The sequence below is a fragment of the Artemia franciscana genome, chromosome 21, assembly GCF_032884065.1.
Source record: "Artemia franciscana chromosome 21, ASM3288406v1, whole genome shotgun sequence".
NCBI lineage: Eukaryota > Metazoa > Arthropoda > Branchiopoda > Anostraca > Artemiidae > Artemia > Artemia franciscana.
In genome coordinates, this window is record NC_088883.1 from 33061719 (window position 1) to 33084625 (window position 22907).

The window sequence follows — 22907 nt, forward strand, 5'->3', positions numbered from 1 at the left end:
TCTGTGCATATAAATAGATTGTCAGGTTTACTGACTCTTGAACATGCAACATATAATTGTCCATTGGAAAAACAATCCGTATTCAGATCTATACCTCATTATTCTAATGATGTGTCCCTGTGTCCCGGTCGTCATTTATATTCCCTGTGTCCCGGTCGTCATTTGTGTCCCGGTGTCCCAGTTTGTAATTTCTCTTTGAGTGTCGCGGTCGTCATTTATATTCCCTGTGTCCCGGTCGTCATTTGTGTCCCGGTGTCCCGGTCTGTAATTTCTATTCGAACAATCCCTGTGTCCCGGTCGTCATTTATATATCCCGCCTGTGCCCCCGGCGTCCCCGTTGTAGTTGTGTCCCTGTGTCCCGGTCGTCATTTATATTCCCTGTGTCCCGGTCGTGATTTGTGTCCAGGTGTCCCAGTCTGTAGTTTCTCTTTGAGGTTCCCGGTCGTCACTTATATTCCCTCTGTCTCGGTCGTCATTTGTGTCCCGGTCTGTAATTTCTCGTTGAATGTTTTTTCTTTTTAGTTTTTTACCTTTTTTCTTTTTTCAGTTTTCTTTTTCTTCTTTATTTTTCAGCGTCACTATGAAGTACATATCGACGAACCTTTGTTTTTTTAACTTAAATCTGGTAGGCATTGATGACCTTATCCAAGTCAAAATCCCAAACCCAATCATCATCGCTATCATTTTCAGTTTTGATATGTTTTGACTCTCGCTGTCCAGGTGGATTTTCATCTAACTGCGCGGTTTTGCGTTCAAATACCGTTAATGACGTCACCGTCAAAGCAAAAATGACGACAACTAATTTCATGACGTCAGTCAACACAGAAACATGACGTCACCTGATCCACAGACAGACAGACAACTTATTTTTATATAGATAGATATATCTTCTATCTATCTATATATATAAAAACAAGTTGTCTGTGTGTGTGTGGGTCTGTCGGGTGACGTCATGTTTGTGTGTTGACTGACGTCATGAAGTTAGTTGTCGTCATTTTTGTTATGACGGTGACGTCATTAAAGGTATTTAAGACATGCGTTCACGGAGAAATCTATTAATTTTTAACTGTAAAATGACTGATGAACTTACAATGGCAACAGCCGAGGAAGATGCTCAAAGAGTCTATGCCAAAAAACTTGCTGCTGATAGAGAAAGTAAGAAAAGAAAGCGTGCCAAGGAATCAAAAGAACAGCAAGAAAACAGGCTTGAGGCTGATAGAGAAAGAAAGAACAGAAAGCTTGCCGAGGAACTACAAGAGCAACGCGAAATCAGACTTGCTGCTAAAAGAGAAAGTGAAAAAAGAAGGCATGCCGAGGAACTACCAGAGCAACATGAAACCAGACTTGCTGCTAAAAGAGAAAGTGAAAAAAGAAGGCGTGCCGAGGAATCACAAGAACAGCAAGAAATCAGGCTTGCTGCTGATAGAGAAAGTAAGAAAAAAAAGCGTGCCGAGGAATCAGAGCAACCTGAAAGTTATCGCCTGGCATTCAGGTACAGCCCAGTCGATGATTATAACTTGAGTAGATGTGTTCAAATTGGGACTATGTCTAAAATTTGTCCCATTTTCAAGGCCTTGAAATTCAATGGTGAAACAATGGGAATGTGTTGCGCCTCAGGAAAAGTTAAACTTCCTCTATTGGCTGCACCACCAGAGCCATTGAAGACTTTCCTTACTGGAGCGATCGCAAATTCGATCTATCTGTCTGTCCCGGTTTTGCTACTTCAGGCATGTCCAGGCAAGCTAGGACGATGAAACTTTGCAGACATATTAAGGACCGGACCAGATTAAATTAGAAACAGTCGTTTTCCCGATTTGGCTATCTGAAGGGGGAGGAGTGGGGGATGGTTAATTCGGAAAAATAGAAAAAATGAAGTATTTTTAACTTTCGAACGAGTGATGGGATCTTATAGAAATTTGATTCTTGGAAGGATATCGTGTCTCTGAGCTCTTATTTTAAATCCCGACCAGATCGGGTGACATTGGGGGGAGTTGGAGAGGGGAACAAAAACGATTAGAGTGGAGGGATCGGGATGAAACTTGGTGGGAAAAATAAGCAGAAGTCCTAGATACGTTATTGACATAACCGGAAGGGATCTGGTCTGTTTGGAAGAGTTAGGGGGGGGGGGTTAATTCTGAAAAATTCGAAAAAATGAGTTATTTTTAACTTACGAAGGAATGATCGGATCTTAATGAAATTTGAAGTTTAGAAGGATATCGTGTCTCAGAGCTCTTATTTTAAATCCCGACTGGATCTGGTGACATGGAGGGGGGGGAATTGAGGGGAGAGCCTAAAATCTTGGAAAACGCTTAGAGTGGAGGGATCGGGATGAAACTTGGTGGGAAAAATATGCACAAGTGCTAGATACGTGATTGACATAACTGGGACGGATCTGCTCTCTTTGGGGGAGTGGGGGGAGGGGAGGGTTAATTCTAGATAATTAGAAAAATGAGGTATCTTTAACTTACGAAGGAGTGATGGAATCTACCATATCCGATAAAGGGGAAGTTGGGTGGGCGGAGCCTAAAATCTTGGAAAATGCTTAGAGTGGAGGGATCGGGATGAAACTTGGTGGGAAAATAGGCACAAGTCCTAGATACGGGATTGACATAACCGGAACGGATCTGCTCTCTTTAGGGGAGTTGAGGGGGGAGGAGGTTAATTCTAAAAATTAAAAAAATGAGGTATTTTTAACTTGCGAAAGAGTGATCGTATTTTAATGAAATTTCATATTTAGAAGGACCTCGAAACTCAGATCTTTTATTTTTTATCCCGACCGGGTCCATTGTCATTAGGGGGGGGGGAGAATCTTTGGAAACGCTTAAAGAGAAGAGATCAGGATGAAACTTGGTGGACAGAATAAGCACAAGTCCAAGATAGGTGACTGACATAACCAGACCGGATCCACTCTCTTTGTTGGAGTTTGGGGGGGGGGGAGTAATTCGGAAAAATTAGAAAAATGAGGTATTGAACGGGTGATCAGATCTTAATGAAATTTGATATCTAGAAGGATCTTGTGCTTTAAAATTCTCATTTTAAATACCGACCGGATCCGGTGACATTGAAGGGAGTTGGAGGGGGAAGCCGGAATTTTTGGAAAACGTGAAAACGAGGTATCTTACGAATGGGTGATTGGATTTCAATGAAACTTGATATATAGAAGTTATGTCTCAGGTGCTCCATTTTCAATTCGAATCAGATCCGGGGACATTGAGGGTTGGGGGGGGAGCAGAAATCTTGGAAAACGCTTTGAGTGGAGATATCGGGATGAAACTTGATGGGAAGAATAAGCACAGGTTATAGATACGAGATTGACATAATTGGTACGGATCCGTTCTCTTTGGGGGAGCTGGGGGTTATTAGTTTGGAAAAATTAGAAAAATTGAGGTATTTTTACTTAAGAACGGGTGACCGGCTCTTAATTAAATTTGATATTTAGAAGGAACTCTTGTCTCAGACCTCTTATTTCAAATCCCGACCAGATCTGTTGACATTCGGGGGAGCTGGTGGGGGAAACCATAAATCTTGGAAAATGCTTACAAATGTCGTAGATACGTGACTGACGTAACCGGACTGGATCCGCTCTCTTTGGGGGAGTTAGGTGGTGGGGTTCAGTGCTTTGGCGAGTTTGGTGCTTCTGGACGTGCTAGGACGATGAAAATTGGTAGGTGTGACAGGGAGCTGTACAAATTGACTTGATAAAGCGTTTTCCCCGATTCGAACATCTGGGGGGCTGAAGGGAGAGGAAAAATTAGAAAATTTGAGGTATTTTTAACTTGCAAGTGGGTGATCGGATCTTAATGAATTTTGATATTTAGAAGGACCTCGTGACTCAGAGCTCTTATTTTAAATCCCGACCGGCATTAAGCCTCTGATTTTGCTTTTAAAGCAACTATTGATTCTTAGAATTTTGCTAGAGCTCATACCATATGAGCTCTTGGCTCTTCCGACCTCGTCACAAGTGTCATATGAGCTATAGCTCTTGTTTGTTTAATTTCTGATCTTTTTTAAATAATGCTGGGAAATCAGGCTCCCTCTCAGTGAAAAATTCCCTTCCCCCACGAGAAATTCTTCCATAGAAAGATCCACCTACGTAACCCCTCCCCCTCCACCAGAAAAATCCCAGCTGAAAAACGTCTGTATACTTCCCAATAACCAATACTATATGTAAACAATGGGCAAAGCTCACAACTTGCAGCCCTTACCCCGGGGCCTGTGGAGAGTCAAGTCATCCTCAAAAATATAGTTATTAGTTTTTTTTTACTATGCTGAAAAAAATTGATATTTAAAAATACTATTCGGGTGACTTTGAGCAAGAAATATTTTTGGTCACCAATATTTTTGGTCACTTAAAAAGGGCACTGTAACTTTTGATTTCCGATCAAAAGAGCCCTCCACTGATATTCTACAATCACTGGTTTGATACAATCATCCCTGGAAAAAAAATATAAACACACATCCGCAATCTTTCTTCCGGTAAGAAAAGAAGCAAAATGCCATGGAAGCTTGAAATTTATACGGTAGGGTTCTCTGGTATTCTGAATCTGATCGTGTCATTTTCATTAAGATCATTTTATGTTTTGGATACCCCACCCTTTCAAAAATCGGGAAAATCTTCTCAGGCTCGGAACTTTTGATGGGTGACATCAAATCTGATGAATTCTACATATTTTGAGTTCTTTTCTTTTGATGTAAAATTCAATTCTTTTGATGTATCTAGGTTTATTGAGACTCTGCTTCTTAGAATTTCAGTTCTTTTGAGCGGTATTGCTCCTTAATTACAGCTCGTTAACACAAACTGTTTGAAACAAAACGAAGCACTAGCTATATAATCATAAATATTAGCATCGGAATTACTTTTTTTTTACAAATTCAATGCTTCCTTTAAGAAATGAATAATGATACAAAAATTTTATTCGAAATACTGAATCTTTATTTTTGAATCAGTTGAAGTAGCTAAATCACTTTGTATTGATACTGATATTAATAGTATCAAAAGGTTAGACAGTCTTGCTTAATGCATCAAACTTCTTAAATATTTTCTAGTCAATTTAAATTTGCCAAAACTTCTTCCACATTCAGCAGATGTCGTTGAAAGGGTATAATACATCCTTGAAGTAACACAAACATTGGGAAGTGCGTCAAGCAGTTCCTTTTTGAGATTAAAATTAAGTAGGTCAAATGCATTGAGATCCGTGGAGTCAGTGTTAGTTAAGTGATCTCAAAAACCAATACCTCAATGACGATTTCATCCTGGTTTAAATTTTCTGGAGGGTCAGTTAATGGCTAAATTTTTGATCGAGTGTCCAGGTCTTGGTCACTAAGTTCTGGTCTTGGTCACTAGAACTGTTCTTCAGGTTGTTAGCACTTTCAATCTAGATTTTGAAATCAATCGTTATATCATCTATAACTTCCTTTATACTATTACTACTACTAGCATACTAACAACTCACTTCAGCACCAAGCCGCCAGAGGCCAATACAGCTACGCAGACTCCTCCTTCATCCCAATCTACTCAAAGCCTGTTTGGGTACTGCCTCCTTCCCTAGCTTTAAAGAATAAAGCTTTCTACGTCATTGGCGCTTTACTAAGAAGAATTATGTTGCAAATATTTTCTGTTGTACATACTACCATATTGAACATAAAATGAAAATTACAATGAAATAAAATCTTGAACTGATGAGATTTCATCAATTAATATCATTATATGTCGAATATTCAGTTCAATTTCATAAAGTTCTTTCCAAAACTATTCAAGATACACACAATTTTTAGTAAAACGCCAATGACACAGTAGGCTTAATACTTTTACATTTAGGGAAGGGGACAGTAGCCAACCTCTTCTTTTATTTTATTATATATTTTCTTCTTTGTAGTGATTTGTGTAAGTTTTAAGCTCGATTTACATACTTAATTTAAGTTTGAATCGTTTTAAGATTAATTTATTTATATTAGTACCTGATGTATGTTTGGTATTATGATTGTTTATTTAATTCCTGTTCGTTTTAGGCTTGGTTTGCATTTTCAATTTAAGTTTTACACGTTTTAAGATTTGTTTATTCATTTATATGGTACCTGTTGTATGTTTGTTTGCTATGACATTTTATTACTGTTAATTTCTCATTTCATTTAATTTCTAATTATTTCTCTCATTTCATTAATTCCTAATGTTCATTTAATTTCTGTTCGTTTTGGGTTTCATTTTTTTTTTTAATAGTAATTTCTGGTCTTTTTTAGTTTCAAATATTATAGAACTTTATTTCTGCTGATCTTCAGTTTCACATGGCCTTTACTGTTCTTTCAAAAATTTCTTAAAAACTCCTTTAAATTAATATCTTGAAAAAAGCAACTATGTATATATTTATTTATTTATAATTTTTTTCTTGAAAACAGCTCCATTTTTTTTTAAATTACCATTCTCTGGAGATTTCTGGCCTGAAAAAACAATCTAGATAGGTCATAAGTTTAATAAAATTCGCTTTGTGCTCTAATTTTGAAAAAAAAAAAATCAAAAAAAAATCATACGAGTGACGACATATTTATATACATCTCAAAAACATAAATTACATCACCCCCTCCCCTTTCTCAGGAACGGCAGTGTCGTTTTTAGCATGTCAAATGATCAACAGCTAAAGAAAAAGCCAAGGAACAAGAAATAGCAAAGATCATATTCAATTGCAAAGGAAAACGTTGCGCAACGAAATCTACTGTTAGAAGAAAAGGCAAAATTATAATGGATTGGAGAAACACGTTAGTTTCGCGTTCGTGAGTCTGTGAAGGATAAACAGGAAGAGGGAATTGAATCACAGAATAATTACTTAACTCCATTAAAATTGCTGACTTTCGACCCAAGAATGAAGAAGTGTTATTTCAGCGTCTGCAAAGACGCACAGGTAGGAGAAAAAAAAATTCATGCCTGCATTTTTAACCACCCTGAAATACAATGAAGTTATTTTGGCGTTTGCGAGGATAAACAGGAAAGAAGATTTGAATTCATGCGAGAAAAAAAGTCATGTGTGTTAGGCTACATGTATGTATGACGAATGCAAAATTATAAAAGGCGACAAATGACTCCGAATAGCTAAAGAAAAAGACACGGACCAAGAAACAGCAAGATCCCATTGAGTTGCAGAAGAAAATGTTGGACAATGAAACGTGCAGTTTGAAGACAAAGCAAATTAACAATAGAATGAAGTGTTGGCTTAACTTGTGTGAGTCTGTGAAGGATAAACAGGAAAGAGAAATTTTTTTTTAAGCATCTGCGACACATGCAAAATCACAAAAGAAAGCAAATGTCTCATGAATTGCAAAAAAAGAAAAGAAAGCAAAAATGACATTGAATTGCAAACGAAAATGTCACTTAAAACTAAAGACTAACACGATAATTATGCTCTTGCGTAAGTTTGATATTTCAAAAATTACAATGGAATAAAGAACGTATTATTTTAGCGTCTGAAAAAGGATAAAAAGAAAGGATAAACTGGATTCACGTCAGGGGGAGGAGAAGCATACCTTGCCTTCGAGCTCTGTTGTCCTCGAGAGGCCTGTTGCTGAAATGACCTGTTAGTAAAGATACCTTCGTAAGAAAAAATAAACAGGAAAAAGGGTATATCAGTAACAGAAAGGGAAAAAGTTGTTTAATGTTAACTCTAATCAAAGACAAGAAAACTAAAATATCTGATCTTACTTGATAGAGAACCGGAGGATTTGACAGGACTTCAATTATTCTGATGTAAATACTTGTTGTGCATGCTACACAAGTAATAGTCGCAATCATATCTGATGACTCTTGCAGCAATACTGGACTAGGGCATTTTTCAGCTTCCAAATCTGTAATAGATGCACCCATGCCCTGCAAAACAAAACGTATAAGCACAGCTCTCTAAATTTAGAATAGTAACAATTTTTTTAATTTTTTTTTGTAATAAAAAAAAATAACGGTTAAACAAATAATTCATAAATAATAAATCAATAACTATAACTAATTAATAAATATGATATAATTAATATATGATGGTATAATTATATAATTCATATAATTAATAAATTAGTAAATTGTTCCTACGGCAAACAAGTGGGTTCATTTTATCATTTTGCCCTCACCTGGATGGGATTTAGGGACGGGACATTATTCAATCATTTAGTGCATTTTTTGTGCCAATGAACGCTGTTTTGATCAAATTATTTGCAGGAACATTTCTTATTTATCTACTAGTTAATTATAACTATTGATTCATTATAAATAAACTTATTATTTTTATTTTTGAATATTGATAGGAATATATTTATATTTAGGCAGCTTTTCAAAAAAAAAGCTGTGCATGCCATTTAGTGCATGTAGTTCTTCATTTTCATCTGTATACTCCAATTTATCCACCTTTTTGTGTTTTGAAAAAAATAGCTTTATCCATTGATTTCTAATAAAAGTATTTTATTATCTTATTCAACATTAATAATACTGATTAATGCAATTTTAAAATTCGATTTCCCATTAAATACAATCCCAATAATAATGTTAGCCAATGTAATTAATAGTTAATATTTATAATATTAGTTACTTCTTTCAGTGCTGGGCACCGCATATTTACATTTGCAGCTTTTGTAAATTTTATATAAAAATTCATTGATATCTCTTGCTAGTCTGAATGGTAACGACATTTTGATTCGCGATAGCTATAAATTTTGTAACAGAATTAAAAATATGCAACACTTTGAGAGATCCTAGATTTTTTTTTTTTTTTTTTTTTTTTTTTTTTTTTTTTTTTTTTTTTTTTTTTTTTTTTTTTTTTGAAAACAACCACCTAATAACAAGCGTTTCAGCGTGGATACATTTTCATTTGTGTATTTCAGAGTGCCGTTGAGATCGTGTGGTTGAATATATTGTTTTAGGGTAAGGTTTTGCAATGATATAGTTTTATTAGCAACTAAAGAGCTAAGATCTCGACCTAAAGTCGATTATTTGATGCAAAATTCTTTTAAGCCCTATTTTAATACCGTACCCCTTTTCATTATTAGTGGCCCATTGTGCTAGGTTACTACTGAATTTTCATTCACTACAGTTATCATCATTTATTTTGCTATAGTTTGATTCTTGCATTAATCTACTTTTTTTCTCTTGCCTAGGATGTTCCTATACCTCTGGAGGCGCCTAGCCCACCGATAAAGAGTCTCCAGTCATCGCGGTACCCTGCTCCTGCCAGCACATCCACCCAAACTATTGCAGGTATTTAATAAGACAGCACAGATCTGATTGTGGCATATAGTGTTTGAACGACCCCCCCTCTCCTTCATCGATCCTGTAGATCAACACAGGAAGGTTGTCTTGGAGGTTCCCACATACCCAGTTCTCAAGAATGGCCTACATATTACCACCAAGGTTGGCAGATGATTTCAGTAATAAGAATCTGTTTTTTTTTTTTGAATCGCACCATTTGAAACTTGATCTGTCCAATGTGTGTTCAGGATTATTATTGGACATGCATTTTCAAAAGTCGATCTGAGGTTCTTAGTAATTTATTAATATCCCATGATTCATACTTTAGTCATGCAAACAAACAAAAAATAAATGCATAGGGAATCATAAGGCTTGCTGAATTTTACGATGGTCGTTTTACAAAAGGCTTATACAGCTATAAAAAAAAGAAAGAAAAAAGTTTGGGTTATAGATCTTGTAGTTTCCAAGCCAAATTTTCACCCTCTCACTCTCTCTCTCTCTCTCTCTCTCTCTCTCTCTCTCTCTCCCTCTCTCTCTCTCTCTCTCTCTCTCTCTCTCTCTCTCTCTCTCTCTCTCACAGGTGTTTTCCGCCTCATTTGCCATTAGAAATTCAGATACCACTGAGTAATTTGTTTAATCACAAGCTCGACACACTCTCGGTGGAATTATATGAAATAAACGAGTCGAATTCTTAATTGTTTTTCATGATATATAATATGACTCCCACTCCGAGAGTCCTTTCCCAATTCAACCACCTACAATCTCAATTTCTTCTTGCGATCATACGTCGATCCTTACACATGAATTTAAAGCAGTGTCCCCTACAGGACCATATTACAGATTTTTTTTCGGGGAGGGGGGGCACATAGAACTTAAAAAGTGTATCAAAAATTCGTTTGTATGCACTTCTGTAATGTTTTTGTGAGTCAGACCAACAGTCGTTGGGGAAGGGGTTCAAACCCCCCTAAGCCACTCCCCTGGATACGACCTTTGTTCTCTATTTAATCATATTAAAAAACCTAATATTTTAATATAAGGTTTTTGAGGAATGGGTAAACGCCATATAATCTGTCAAACATAATATAAGGTTTTTGAGGAATGGGTAAATGCCATATAATCTGTCAATAATTGTAAAAAGTTAAGTGAGCTGGGCCCTCACCGGTTCTTCAGGGTATACAATATGCCTGTCACCAAGTGAAGCCATGGCAAACTGAGGTCTTACAACCTCCAGCCAATCGTCAGGCAATACTTCTGAATACATATTCCGATATTCCTGCTCAATATTGCCTGAAAACATTCCATTGGTATGTTCTTTTAAAACCTGCAAAGAATTAAATTTAGCGATATCGTGAATTTATTCGGCTAAATGCAATAAGGTAATGTACCTACTACCATCGTGCTATATTTTTCACTGGCACACTTATCAACGTACTGCATATTTCCAGCACTCCCACCTGTTTTCATTACTATTAAAGAAAGGTACTGCGAAGGTAGCAATGGCGCAGGGTGCATAGAAGAAAGGATGCGAGGGTAGTAACTGGTCTATTTTGAAAGTTAAAAGTGCATTTTGATTGATCAATTGATACCTTTATTTTACACAATTCACAAAACAAACAAATAAACGTTTAAACATGGATAAGTTCATTTATTAGACATATACAAAAGTCTGGATATTTTGATGAAATATACAACAATCGTCATCAACAGATATACTAAAGCATTAAAATTAAGATAATTTGTACAGAACAAAATTCTTGAAGGCGAAGCAGATTTTGTCACTTTCATTAGAAATTCAACTTACATTTAGGCAATATTATAGAAGAAAATTTACGACTCAAGACTTCGGATGAACCCTGTTATAGAACTCTAGCAGACAAATTTGCATGACTTATGGACTTGTGATACCGGGAGAAAGTGTTGCGGTAAATATTTTCGAAAATTATGATAGGCTCTCAGTGATAACGCGAGAGTGGAGTAGACTTTACTAAAGGAAGAACCAGTGCCTGTCCTGACCTTGCCAGTCATTACTGGTTGAAGATCCACTCATATCATTGCACTCACTTCAAATCTTTTCTGGCTCGGCTATTACTGTTCCCCCTCCCTCTCTCACTTGATACTCCGCTGTTTTATTATTGATTTACTTAAGAATGGGCAAACCTGCAAAAGCTGTATTTATTTGCCCAAAGTGTAGAATAAGAGCAACAACAGGAACAGTTCAGCGCAGTAAATGCTCTCAGTGGCTGCACGTCAAATATGCCAATATAACAACTGGGGAACGTGAAGCCCAACCTGACTGACTTTGCCTCTCCTAGTCAGGCAGCAAGTGTCCCACTTACTCCCGTGCCCAAAACAGTTTTAAGTCAAAACCTGACGTTACTGTGACCCATTCTTTCAGTAAAGCGAAAGCAACCAGAACACTACACCCGGGTCAAGTTCTAAATTTTCGAGTACCCCTTCATGTACTAATTGTGTCAAGCTCAGTCAGGAAGTAGCCTTTCTTTTGTGAGACCGTTCATAAGAACAACGAAGTTGTTCGGCGAAGTGAGAAAGATTCAAAAGCTTCAAACATTCAAGATGAACTCAACAAAATTCCGACTGAGTCTAGTACTTCCTATCAGGAACTGACCAAGCAAAACAAGGAAATTTCCCGGGTTCAGTCGGATATTGAGCTTTGACAGGCTCACATAGCTAAAATGGAGCCTGAGTTGACTTCTTTTCGCAAAAACCTGTGCTCCCTCAGTACTCAAATAAAGAAGCTGATTGAAGAATCGCTCACAAGTGCGGCAACAATAAATCAACTAAATGCCAAACTACATAGCCACAAAATAACGCAGCCTTCCGCCCCTGTTGAAAAAAGTCCACCACCTAGCAACTATTATTATCCTAATCAAAATTCAAGCAGCAACTAATCGCATGCAAATGAATTTGCTTTAGTGCCAAGTTTACCACATATTAGCAGTCTCGGTACCTGCAATATCTCATCACAAGACAATAACCTTGATTTAGTGCCAAGTTCAACACATTATAGCCCACAGCCGACATTTACTGAAGTGACCCAAAATTTGAATGCAAATCAGGTTACACAGCGACCTTGCAAATTCAATGTAGATTGTTATAGATGCTATGTAGATTTTTAGAGAGTGGTTTTTGTAAAATGAAAAGGAATTGCAAATTTTTACATGTATGCCATGATTTTAGGTCGAAAAGTTGTAGAAATAGCAACTGCTCTTTTGATCATGTAGATTTATTTAGTACTTTAACTTGTGTTGTAGTCAGAACTTGTAGTTTCGCCCGCGTTTCCATACCCAGACAAGAGTTTTCCCCCGGACTAGGCTAGTCCGTGAAAAACCTGCGAGTCCTTGCCTGATTGAACCTTTGCCTTATTCCCATCCAAAAAACTTCCCAAGGTTGGGTGCAATGACGTAGACAGAGGTCATAGCTCTAAGGTGAATTCCTTGATTTCTAGGGACCAAGGTTTAAAGCAAATTTTAAGGGAAACAATCGAAATTAAAAAGAATTATTCAAGAATAATTCCATAAACAATTTACTGAGGTCAAATAAAGTAAATATCACCTCACCTAAGAGCTATGATCTCTGGTCCACGTAATATGTCAGATAATTCTAATGAACCAGAACCGAAAAGGTCAAAGAGATTTGCCTCCGCTGTTGCATTGAAAAAAAATAAGAGCAATAAACTATATGTAATTGGTTTATTAGGTGTAAATTTTGTTTATTTTTATCCATGTCTTTTAGCTTTACTGCTGATAATGAACACTGTATATGTGTTCGAAATATCCAGTTAAATAATTTTATATCTATTCACTGTCAATAAAAAGGTTTCATCCCTATTTTGAACTGTTTTACTTTCGTGATAGGTTATCTGATTTTGACAAGGACTTTTCCCCGTCTAGTTCCCAGAATAATGATCCAGATAGCCCTTTGGACCCCTCCCTCACCATCACCCTAAAACTTTCTCCAGTCTTACCCTCATTTGTGACACCACAGTCTCTCCTGTTTACTCTTCACACGATCCCCAATTATTCCACTAGAGCCCCGAAAATAAAAAATAAAACAGTTTCTTCTTCGTTTGGTTCAAGACAGGCACGCACGCAGGAATTTCTTTTCGGGGAGGGGCAAAACCTTCGAAACAGCAGATAAAAAGTAGCACTTTTTTATTTAGTAATGCAAAAAGCACATATATCGGAAAATACAGATTAACTTTAATCTGTTGTATTGTAGCCGATGGGGGGGAAGAAGACTGAAGCCTCAAAAGTACTTTTAGGCTCAGGTTATGTTCATAGCAATTTAGAACCAGTGATCAATGTATTATATTCCACTGAACGGGAAATTTTAGGGTTAACACTGCAATATGGGTGCTATGAGGGGTAGTTCTTCTATTGCAAAAACATAGATTTTAATGAAGAATGATAGTTTCCAAAATTGATCCATTAAAAGCTGTACTTTACCCTGACAAGGGGGGATAAACGCCCTAATACCAAGGATAATTCTATTTTGCTGTGGAAAGCAAACTCTCTTTACAAAAAAAAAAAAATAACAGTACAATTGCTAATTACTTTGAAGAGGGTAAAAAGTTAGACAGAAAATGGGTTAATAATTGGGCAGTGACTTGACCGGATAATTGCATGCATTAAAATCCCCCAGAAAAGGCTTCACATATGTATTTAGATTCTTAATAAATATCCTACTTTTGCCAGAAATCCCAAAAACCATGGGGAAATTAAAAATTTCATAAAGTTTCGGGGGGGGGGGGGCGGGTCCGAGCCCCCCCCCCCCTGCGTACGTGCCAGGTTCAAGATTCCATTTTCCAAATTTCTTGCTTTTGTAATGCTGAGAGACTCAACTTCGAGAAAATCACAGAACTGACTATTACTTCGAATCTCATAAATTCCCACCTTGGTGCCGTAACTGAAGTCCAGGCACAACACCATGACAAACTTGAAGCCAGTGCCGATTTTGCTCTCTCGAGATTCCCGAACGCTGGGATTTTACTCCTTGGTGATGCCAATGAACTGAAACTCGAATACCTATGCAAGGGTCTAAGCCTAAAGCAAGTGATTAATAGACCCACAACTAAAGGGTGTTCCTCTTTAGATGTCATCTGTACTAACTTGCATAAGTTTTAAAGTCAACCAGAAGCCTTACAACCTTTCGGAGGTAGCTACAATTATATTCTCAGAATGCCTTGATTTGATCCACTGGATCAAATCAAGGTCAAATACAATGTCACTGAAACGCTGCATCGCCCACTTATAGACGAAGGCACTCTCAGTTTAGGTTCCTGGATTTCCGAAGAGCGCTGGTCTGAGGTCCTAGCTACTCCTGATATCAATTCTAAAGTTTAAATCTTTCAAAAGAAGCTATCCGATAGTTATGGAAAATCTCTTCCCAAAAAGAAAACTAAAGATTGTTCAAATGATAAACTCTGCGTTAATGAATCTCTAAAAGCAGATCAAAGAAAAAATTTGCTTACTTGTTAATGGTAAAAAAGATGAAGCCAATCATTTGCATAAAATAATAAAAAAACAAATTAGAAAGCAGCTGCCACGTACTATAGAAATACTATGAAGGATATTTTTAATTATAACCCCAAGAAATGGTATGATCTAGTTAAAAAACTTTCTGGCAAGCAAATTAGTAATATTGATTTCCAGCTTGATGAGCGTAGTATTAAAACTGCTAACGATCTCAACAAACACCTCACCAAGATTGTCCAGGCATTACCTCCACTTTCCGCAGAGACTCTTGAGTCTATTCCCCATAGTCAGAATGAAAACCTTTCCCATATATCATCAAAGGATATAGGATATCGAGAAGAAGATAAATAACCTAAAAAGGACAAGTATATGCCCATCAGATCTTCTGATCGTACTTGTCAAAGCCTTCACTGATAAGCTGTCCTTTCCATTGGCAGATATATTCTGCACGATCACTGAAAGTGGATGCTACCCAGATACCTGAAAGCAGGGATTCATGACGCCGATTCAGAAGAAGGGCGCTGAGGAGGGTTTCAATGGGGTTCGATCAATTACACTCACCTCAGTTTTTTCGAAATTATATGAAAGCTTTCTGACTGATTGGCTCAAATCAGAAAGTGAAGAACTTATTGACCCAAAGCAATTTGGTAATTAACGTGGTCTTTCTACTACTCATTATCTTGTAAGCTTACTGGATACAATGCATACAAATTTGGAAAACCCTAATGTTTAGCAAGATCTGCTTTTAATAGACCTCCAAAAAGCTTTTGATCTGATGAACCAAAATGTTTTAGCTGAGAAACTCCTAAAAGAATTTCATGTTAACCCAAACCTTGATAAAATAATAGCGTCTTTCCTTTCCAGGAGAACTTAATGTGTATAAGTATAAAAATGTTGGATCTCCTTCCTGTTTACTCTGGTTTGCCACAAGGTACCCTTCTTGGCCCGCTCCTATTCCTGATTATGATAAACGGACTTGCTACTGAATACCCTGACCGCCGGAAATTTGTCGACTACATGTCCTTAGTGCAAAAATGCCAGAAGATTTTGAAGCCGACATGACTGTGAATGCCAAAGAGTCAAATATCATGACTATCAGTTTCTTGAAGAGTACACCTGCGTGCAAACAACCAATCCTCCGGAGATGTACGTCCAGTAGTGCAAACTCCTCAATGTCACTATTAAAGCGATCTGAAGTGGGAAGTCCACGTTACTAACATCACAAAGCAAGCTAATTTGGCAATTTTTACGCTAAAATTTTTCTTCAAGTTTTCTTGTCCTGCAATCCATCTTTTAAGAATTTATACAAGTTTCATTAGCCCCTTTCTTGAATATTCCTGTCCGTTTTGACATTTTGGCTTAATTACTTACCAATCTCGTTCAATAGAGTCACACCAAAAGCGAGCATTACGAATTATCTGTGGTCAAGGTAAACTCCCATATCACTTTCTTCTTAAGCATTTCCTGCTCAATATCCTATCGGAGAAGAACCCTCCTGTGTACCCGGTTTGGCCATTGAGCCATGACAAACCCCCTTTAACATCCCGACTTCAAAGACCCATGTCCCAGAAAGTCCCCATCCTTCAACCTCTCCCACCAATCCACAAGTGATACAGGAAGAGTTTCATTCCTGCATTTGAATGAGAATGAGTGAAACAAGGAGTATGAGAAAATGACAACTGAATGTAAACGAAAATGGAACTGATAATAAAGAAACTGAGAGAGAAAATGATAGAACCGACCAATTCCTGATTAAACCGAAGCTGATAGAACTAATCAAACGAAATATAAAAACTGATAATAGAAGGAACTTCGGCACTTGAGCATGAGTGAAACAAAAGCTTAAGTTAACAACTCTGTAGATAGCCCGTACAACAATCTGTAAATAAAAGGGTTATCCCTCCTCAATGCCTCGCTTTTTCCACTAAAGTTTGAATTATCATCCCATTACTTTTAAGAAAGACTCCTGAAACACAAGGGTTGTTTAATTAGAATAAAAAGCTACCTCAAAGGGTGCATTTTAATGCCAAAACATCTCAACTCTCATTGAGCCTTCGAATAAATACAGAATTAGCTCTAAGGGAAAGACAAGAGGAGGATGGAGGTGGAAATTAGTTATAATCCCCAGGCAGTTCTAGTGTTTTTTTTTAAGTTGAAAGTGATTAGATACCAATCACTTGCGGTTGCGGTTAAATATCAACCAACCAAGGGGTATTTTTCGAGGGAAGATTTTTCACAGGGAGGTATTTTCCAGGGGGGTTGTATTTTCGGCAAGGCGGTATATTCCAGAGGTATTTTTCACAGGAGGTGTTTTCCGGGGGTGGGAACTGGTTGCCCTCCAGTCACTTTCGACTTTTAAAAAGGTCAAACAAACATTCAATTTCCAATCAAACAATAAAACTGAATTAATAAACGTGATCAACAAAAAACACCACTGTCCGCGGGGAAAGGGTTGGAGGTTATTCCAAGCTACCCGTTATTAAAAGTTAAGGTTTTTATAGAAGGGATGGTTGCACAAACTTTGGAGAAGGCTCAAACGATTGGAAATTGAAATTTCAAGCTCAATTTTGAAAAATCGAAGGTAACCAGAGGATGTTGAGCCTCTCCCTTTTAACCACCTTCCCCCCTTCCAAATGCATCGAACCAAAATAAAATACAATTTTTTTTTAATAGTCTAAAAGTAAAAAAAAAAAAATAAACCATGCCTCTGGGGCTAACGACCCGATCAGCAGCTCCTGGGACAAGGGATGTTAGTTCAGCTAGTTACTCACTGTTAAGACATAAGGTTTTTATGGAAAAGATTTTTGTATCAATTTGGGGTGGCGGTGCTCATTCGATTGGAAATCAAAAGTTCCAGTGCACTTTTTAAGGATTAAAAGTGATCAAAGGACTTCCATCCCCACCCTCTTTTTTCTCCAAATACATTCCATCGATAATTTTGAGATGACCATTTAATTTAAAACAGATCAGAGGTTAAATAACTATGCCTTCATAGTTCACGACCCATAGCCCCTGGTGCAAGGGCTGTAAGTTATACAAGTTGCCTATTGTTAACATACAAGGTGATTTTGTTGTTTTTTTTTTTATCAAGAAAAGAGGGCATCTTTGATCCTATAAATAAAAAAAGCATGGAACATTAAGGTCAGACCTTAGGGAAATGCCAGGAAGAATAACAAACACAATCAAAAGACATCTTGACCTTTATTGGTTGTAAAAAGGAAATACAAGCAATATCTACAATAGCTGATGGTATCAGCCGTCACATCGTTCGGAAAATCTTTAGGTGCATCTTGAACTAAATCAAGAGCAACTTTGTGCATACAGTTTTACAAGACGGCGTATCTGCAATGTGTTGAGAGCGATTGAGGGTATTAACCAGAGAGTATGAAGTTTAAAATTTCTGGGCATGTTGAAGAGATGTTGAAAAAAAGAATGGAGTGCAACCAGTCCCCCTCCCATATCCTTTTTAGCTGCAATCTCCTCAAAGACATCTGCTCAAAACTCACTCTCTAGACTCACAAAGGTCAAATATTTTCAACACATATGTTTATTAATTGACGTCCAGAAAGGTCTGATTCACCTGAAAAAAAAAGCGAAATAGATCACCTTTAATGGTTTGTGACATCGGATCTTTTTTCTTGCAAAAATAAGTAGTTTTTTTATGAATGATCTTGACAGGCATTTATATCATGACTTTAAGAAACAAACAATTCCAACAAGCCTGAATATGTAAAAATTCTAACTTGTGTTTTACCTAATGATATTGCCACAAATTTTCAGAATATTGACTTCAGTGGTTCAGTTACACGCGGATTCAGTTGCACGGTGGTTCACTTAAATGGGGCTCAGCTGACTGATGTTTCAGTTACACAAGGATTCGGTTGCGCAGGGGTTCGGTTTTACAGGGGTTCAGTTGCACGATTGTTCAGTTATAGAGGTTCAGTTGCTTGTGGTTCAATTACACAGTTTTTCCGTTACACGAACACCGTATGGAACTATATCGAAACACGCTATGCCCGCACAGGTTGTCAAGCGGATGCATCAGAAATGCTTCAGGAATGGTTGATGGTATGTATTAAGCAGAAACTTTCCGCGTGTGTTGAAGAGAATGTTGAAGAAACCAAAGGTGCTATACACATACTGCTACAACTATTGTTACTGCGCAAGTCAAAGGTATTGAGGTGAAGCTTTTTAGGAATATTTAGGCGGATATTGAACTAAATCAAAATTAACAATGTGGACTTTCAAAAAGATGAGAAAGCAATATCTGAAGAACAACTTATATTATTAATTTACACCTTTAAGGATAAGTTGTGGGGGATCTTGAACTAGCCATTAAGCAGTGTATGTATACTTTTATTATTACCACTACAGTTAATGAAAAGATTAAGATGAAACTTATAGGGAACGTTTAGGAGGGAATATCATACGCAACACCACTCTATAAGTGCTAGAAATATCATTGAAACTTCTAAAGGAGTTAATTCAATTCAAAATTAAAAGTTCTTGTGGCCTTTTTAAGAGTAAAAAGAGATTGGAGGGTAAGCAGCCCTTCTATCATGCCCTTTCATTGTCCGAACTCATCAAGTCGAAATTTCAAGAAGGCCATTTTGTTCAGTATAGTAGAACATTCCAGCAACTATGTCTTTAGGGATATTAGGCACGTCAACCCCCCAAAATTACGTAATTAGCACATTCTGCTTTAAAACTAAATGTTAATTTAAAATCAATCAAAGGACATTGTGTTTATGGTTACCAATAAGAAACCTCAGCAATTATTATATGATCTTTGGACTATTTTTAAATAAATGGCTATTTCAAAGTTTTTATCGGATGCATTTGTGGAGCGTAGGGGAAACGTTGGGGAGGGGGGCGGCTGCCCCAAATCGCTTTGACTCTTAAAAGGAAAATCAGAACATCTGATTTCCACTCAAATGAGCCCCCTACAGGGTTTATACGACCACCCTTTCTATAAAAAAAACTTATATACCCTCAGGGTATAACCCTTGCACTGAGGGCTCTGAAGGAGTGTTTGTCACCATTAAAGACATAATTTCCAGACCATTAAACTACGCTGAACCATATGGCTATCTCAAAATTCTGATTAGATATGTTTTGAGAATTTATGGACGTGGGGGGGGGCTTATTTCCCTCCAATCAATTCTAACTATTATAAAAGGCCCTTTCAATTTCCAATCGAATGAGCCTCAAGTTTCTACTACAATTAATGACCATCTTATAATTTCTATCACATGGATTTTGGGAAAATACGAGCTGTGGAGGTGGGGAGGTATTCACCCTCAGATTGCTTTGAATCTTGAAAAGGGTACTAAAACTTTTGATTACCAATCCGATGAGACCCTCCAAAGTTAATACGACCACTCTTTCTATAAAAATCTTATATGCCCCCAGGGCATGCTTACAACCCTTACCCCCCAGGGAGGCGGCGGCGGGGTGTCCCCCTCAAAGACATAATTCTCAGACCTTTTAACTACCCTGAACCAAATGGCTATCTCAAAATTTATATTGGATGTGTTTGGGGAAACGGTGGGCTTTTGAGGGGGGTTAGTTCCCCTCCAATCACTTTTGATTATTAAAAGGGGCACTAGCCTCTTCAGTTTCCAATCGAATGAGCCCTTTTAAAGTTTCTATGACAACAAATGATCATCTCAAAACTTCAATCAGATGCATTTTGGGAAAATACAAGGTATGGGGAGGGGGTCAGTCCTCCGATCACTCAGAATCTTAAAATGCGCAGTAACTGACTACCAACCCAAAGAGCCCCTTCCAATGTTCTGCCCCCACAGAATTTATACGATCACCCTTTCTATATAAATCTTGTATGCCCCAAATACATAACCCTTGCCCTAAGGGCTGTGGGGGGTTGTCATTCTCAAAAACATAATTTCCGGACATTTCAACTACGTTGAACAAAATGGCTGTCTAAATTTATATTGGATGAGTTTGGGGAAATGGTGGGCACGGGGTGTTAGTTACCATTCCAATCACTTTCGAGTATTAAAAAGGGCACTAGTCCTTTCATGAGCCGCTTTCGAAGTTTCTACGAAAACACCAAAATTTATATTGGATGAGTTTGGGGAAATGGTGGGCATGAGAGGGGTGTTAGTCGCCATTCCAATCACTTTCGACTATTAAAAAGGGCACTAGTCCTTTCATGAGCCGTTTTCGAAGTTTCTACGACAACACCTTCGATACGAAGTGCCGTGGTCTAAAAAAAAAAAAAATGATTGTATCCACATCGATCTTTACTTAGGCAGCCCAATGATTAATAATACTATTTTGCACACTTCCTATTGAAATGCACAGGTAAATTCACAATCTATGAGATGAATATTTCCATATTTCATGTATAGGCTATGTACATTTCCTGTATATTTCTTTGTATTTTCAATTAGGCATTTTTAGGAGATTCGAATTTTCATAACGATTTCTGCTTTTGAAATCTTTTGAGAAGTCCTTGAATTCCTGAACAATAATATTGCAGATTCCCTAAAAACCATCTTATGTAGGATTAGACAAATTCCCTAAGCAATTATGGTACAGATTCCCTAATGACAGTCTTATGCAGGGTTTAACCAATTCCCTGAGCAATAATGGTTCAGATTTCCTAAAAACCATCTTATGCAGAATTTGACCAATTCCCAGAGCAATAATGGTGTAAATTCCATAAAAACACCTTATGCAGTATTTGACCGATTCCCTGAGCAATAATGGAGCAGATTCCCTAACAAATCCTCTTATGCAAGATTTGACCAATTGGCATTGATATGTTTGATCATTTGACAAGTTTCAACCAGGACTATGTAGTTGGTTATAAGCGATAACCGACTCCAATCCCAGCCATTTTCAATATACTGACTCTAACTCCACCTCCATTCAGCAAGAGTTACTAAAACACCTGGTACTGGTTCTGGTTTTAACCAATCCAACGTCAAAGCACGGTCAAGATTTAAAAGATTTACATAATAAAATAAACACATCCTCCAACTGGAGATGGTGTGCCCCCTTGGGGTGCGCAATTTAAAAATTAAGATTGACATACACATGAAGAGGCAGAAACAATAATTAACATAATCAAATGATTAAAATTAATGAATAATTAGCTTAAACAACATCCCAAGAAATGTTACTACAGTAGGGGAATATTTCGTGAAAAAGGGCCTAAATTCCAAAGAACAGGGGTTGAGGGGAATAGCTCGCCGCGTATTTATGTACATACTGAATAACTGCACTGTGGATATTGACTACGGTACACCAAATTTAGGAATTTAGTTTTCATTGTTTAAAACACTGGTTAGTCATCATGAATTCTCAGATACTTAAAGTGTATTTAAAATCAGTCCCAATACTGTAAGAATTAATTTGGAATGCTGCGCGGTTTGTAAAAGGTTGGCCACCCTGGATCTAAAGGCTACAAATGCATATCTATAGGGTCTATAAAGACACATATATTATGAAAATACAGAATCAAATACTTGATACTAGGTTCTGTAGATTTTTTTCAGTTGCTAACTATTTTTTTATTCTATAGAAAATAGTCTGTCTAAAGACAAGAGATAAAAGTAGCTGATGGATGCAAGAATGTGGACCCAATTATGCAAGAATGTGGACAAGAATGCAAGAATGTGGGCGTGGGAGGGGGTTAGTTGCCCTCCAGTCACTTTCGACAATTGAAAAGAATACTAGCGCTTTCAATTTCCAATCAAACTAACTCTTTTCGAAGTTTCTACGACAACAAATGGCCATCTCAAAATTTCTCTCATATACATTTTGGGAAAATACAAGGTGTTGGAGGGGGTGGGATCCACCCTCTGATCACACTGAATCTTAAAAAGATCACTAAAACATCTGATTGCCAATCAAATGAGCCCATTCAAAAGTTTTTATAATCACTCTTTCTATATGTACCTTATATGCCCCCTGGGTATAGCTTATAACCTTTGCCCTGACGGCTTTCGGGGGAGGGGGAGTTGCCATTTTCTAAGACATACTTTCTTGACCTTTCAATTATGTTGAACAAAATGGCTGTCTCGAAATTTTGATTGGATGTGTTGGAGGAAATATTGGGAACAGGTTTGAGGAACAGGTCGTAATCTATAGCTCCCAAAACTCGTGTACACGCGCAAGAGAGGCGATGTCATATTGACATACAAGCTTTTGACTACAAACTCCTCCTG

The 22907-nt window shown here is 37.4% G+C and overlaps 1 protein-coding gene across 7 annotated transcripts in view; it reads right to left on the reverse strand.

The window, feature by feature from the left end:
• Window positions 1-22907, reverse strand: part of LOC136040948 (tudor domain-containing protein 7-like) — a 150699-nt gene that overhangs the window by 65109 nt on the left and 62683 nt on the right. For 6 of the 7 annotated variants that reach the window (XR_010620920.1, XM_065725393.1, XM_065725392.1 and 3 more), the window contains 2 exons: window positions 10374-10535; window positions 7688-7852 (listed from right to left, as the gene is read on the reverse strand). Coding sequence is in view for 6 of the 7 variants with exons in the window: in XM_065725393.1 (XP_065581465.1) it covers window positions 7688-7852; window positions 10374-10535 (327 nt within the window). In the remaining variant the exon portion in view is untranslated. The remainder of the gene's footprint in view (window positions 1-7687; window positions 7853-10373; window positions 10536-22907) is intronic. The other variant, XM_065725394.1, reaches the window with a different exon arrangement.